We start from the raw sequence: 2207 nt of genomic DNA on the forward strand, positions 1-2207 counted from the left end.
TAGGGAGGCAGGGAAGAACAGCGGGGCCCGGACCCACATGCACTTGACGAACGTGCTGAAGTTTTCCACTTGGGTCCCGAAAAGCAGGTAGCCGAGCTGGGCGTAGGCGAAAAAGACGACAAAGAACATGACGGCGAAGCCCAGGATGTCCTTGGCGCAGCGGGCCAGCGTGGAGGACAGCTGGGTCATGGTTTTGTTGAAGCTGATGTACTTGAATATCTGGAAGGGTCGTGCAGCGTCAACGCGGGCGGGGGGGGAGGGGGTCCCCGGAGCCCCGGGAGTCGCCCGACAGACGGGGAGGGCAGGGCTGGGCGCGGGGTCCAGCGCACCTTGATCCAGGCAAAGAAGAGGTTGACGGCGTTCATGTTGTTGTATTGTGTCTGCCAGAAGGCCAGGAACTCGAAGTCCGCGTAGGCGCTGGGCTGTCCCAGGAGCCTTCGCATCAGCCGGCTCACCTCGAGGGTTCGGAACACGTGGAAGCCCACGGCCACGATGGAGAGCTGTGGAGAGGGCTCGTGGGGTGTCAGGAGTCCAGGGGATCTCCAGGGGAGGGCCAGGGGAGGCAAGGCCGGCAGGAAAGGCCTCCTTCCCGGCTGAGAGCTGGCTCTCGGGTTCAGGGGACCTGGGTTGGACGGCTGGAGGGCATTCTGGTACTCAGAAGGGGACAGCGGGAGAAGCACGGCATAAACGCCACAGGAACTAGAACCAAGACACCCCATTCCGCCATTCCCACCCCGCCCAGCCTTGGTCAGGACATGACGGTGTCCTGTTAATAGAAGGGAGATGAGTTTGGGCGCGGTGGCTCAAGCCTGTCATCCCAGCACTTTGGGAGGCCAAGGCAAGAGGATTGCCTGAGCCCGAGGGTTCAAAATCAGCCTGGGCAACTTGGTGAGACCTCATCTCTAATAAATCAAAAAGATAAGCTGGGTGTGATAGCGCGCGCCTGTAGTTCCAGCTCCATGGAAGGCTGAGGCGGAAGGATCGCCAGAGCCCAGCAGGTCGAGGCTGCGGTGGCCGGGAGCGGCCACTGCACTCCAGTCTGGGCGACAGAGTGAAACTCTGACTCAAAAAAAAAAAAAAAGTAGGAGGAAGATGGTGGTGAGGGACAGAATATTTGAACAGAAGAGAAAAGGCATGGGCTTCGAGGGGATGGGTCAGAAGGGCAGAAGACAGACGAAGAATAGATTATCAAGCACAGGACTGGCTGGGGGCAGTGGCTCGTGCCTGTAATTCCAGCACTTTGGGTGGCCATGGTGAGAGGATTGCTTGAGGCCAGGAGTTCAAGACCAACCTGGGTCACAAAATGAGACATCCCCCCCCCACGTCTCTACAAAAAAAATACAAAAAAAGTAGCCAGGCATGGTGGTACATGCCTGTAGTCCTGGCTACTAGGGACGCTGAGGCAGGAGGATCGCTTGAACCAAGGAGTCTGAGGCGGCAGTGAGCCGTGATTGTGCCACTGCACTCCAGCAGGTTGACAGACTGAAACTTTGTCTCAAAAAGCACAGGATGGGTCGGGGGACCATGGCTCACACCTATAATCCCAGCACTTTGGGGACCGAGGTGAGAGGATTGCCTGAGCTCACAGGTTTGAGACCAGCCCTGGCAACTTGGCGAGACCTCGTCTCTACAATAAATCAAAAAATGAGCCGGGCATGGTGGTGCGTGCCTGTAGTTCCAGGCACTTGGAAGGCTGAGGCGGAAGCTTCGCCAGAGCCCAGCAGGTCGAGGCTGCGGTGGCTGTGAGCATGCCGGTGCCGCTGCCCTCCAGGTCTGGGCGACAGAGTGAGACTCCAACTCAAAAAAACCCCCAAAAAACAAAAAAACAAAGCCCAGGATGGAAGGGCAGGGCCGGGAGCTCAGAGGAGGAGGAGGACATGCGGGGGGGGGGCCGAGGCGGGACCCATTCTCCTCTCCACCCCTCTGTGCCTCACCAGGATGACCACCAGGTCCAGCACGTTCCAGATGCCACGGAGGTAGCGCAGCCGGTGGGCACGGAGCTCCAGGCCCTCCTCCACCGCGTAGTAGATGACGAAGACGCAGAAGACCACCTCGCAGCCCACGACGAAGAAGTCCCACGTGCTGACGTAGCGGATCAGCTTCACCGTGCGGATCTGCCAGGACGGGACGGCACCGCCCGTCGCCGGGAACTCCACCACCAGTCTGCGGGGGGCGGGGGGGCAGCGGAAGGTGTCCAAGGGGTCCGG

The 2207-nt window shown here is 59.8% G+C and overlaps 1 protein-coding gene across 1 annotated transcript in view; it reads right to left on the reverse strand.

Moving 5' to 3' along the window:
• Nucleotides 1-2207, reverse strand: part of PKD2L1 (polycystin 2 like 1, transient receptor potential cation channel) — a 38917-nt gene that overhangs the window by 6595 nt on the left and 30115 nt on the right. The window contains 3 exon segments of the mRNA XM_008060871.1: nucleotides 38-219; nucleotides 330-500; nucleotides 1935-2163. Of these exon segments, the coding sequence (XP_008059062.1) occupies nucleotides 38-219; nucleotides 330-500; nucleotides 1935-2163 (582 nt within the window).

This window comes from Carlito syrichta, unplaced genomic scaffold, assembly GCF_000164805.1.
Source record: "Carlito syrichta isolate Samal-C Ts95f unplaced genomic scaffold, Tarsius_syrichta-2.0.1 Scaffold304751, whole genome shotgun sequence".
NCBI classification, from domain to species: Eukaryota; Metazoa; Chordata; class Mammalia; order Primates; family Tarsiidae; genus Carlito; species Carlito syrichta.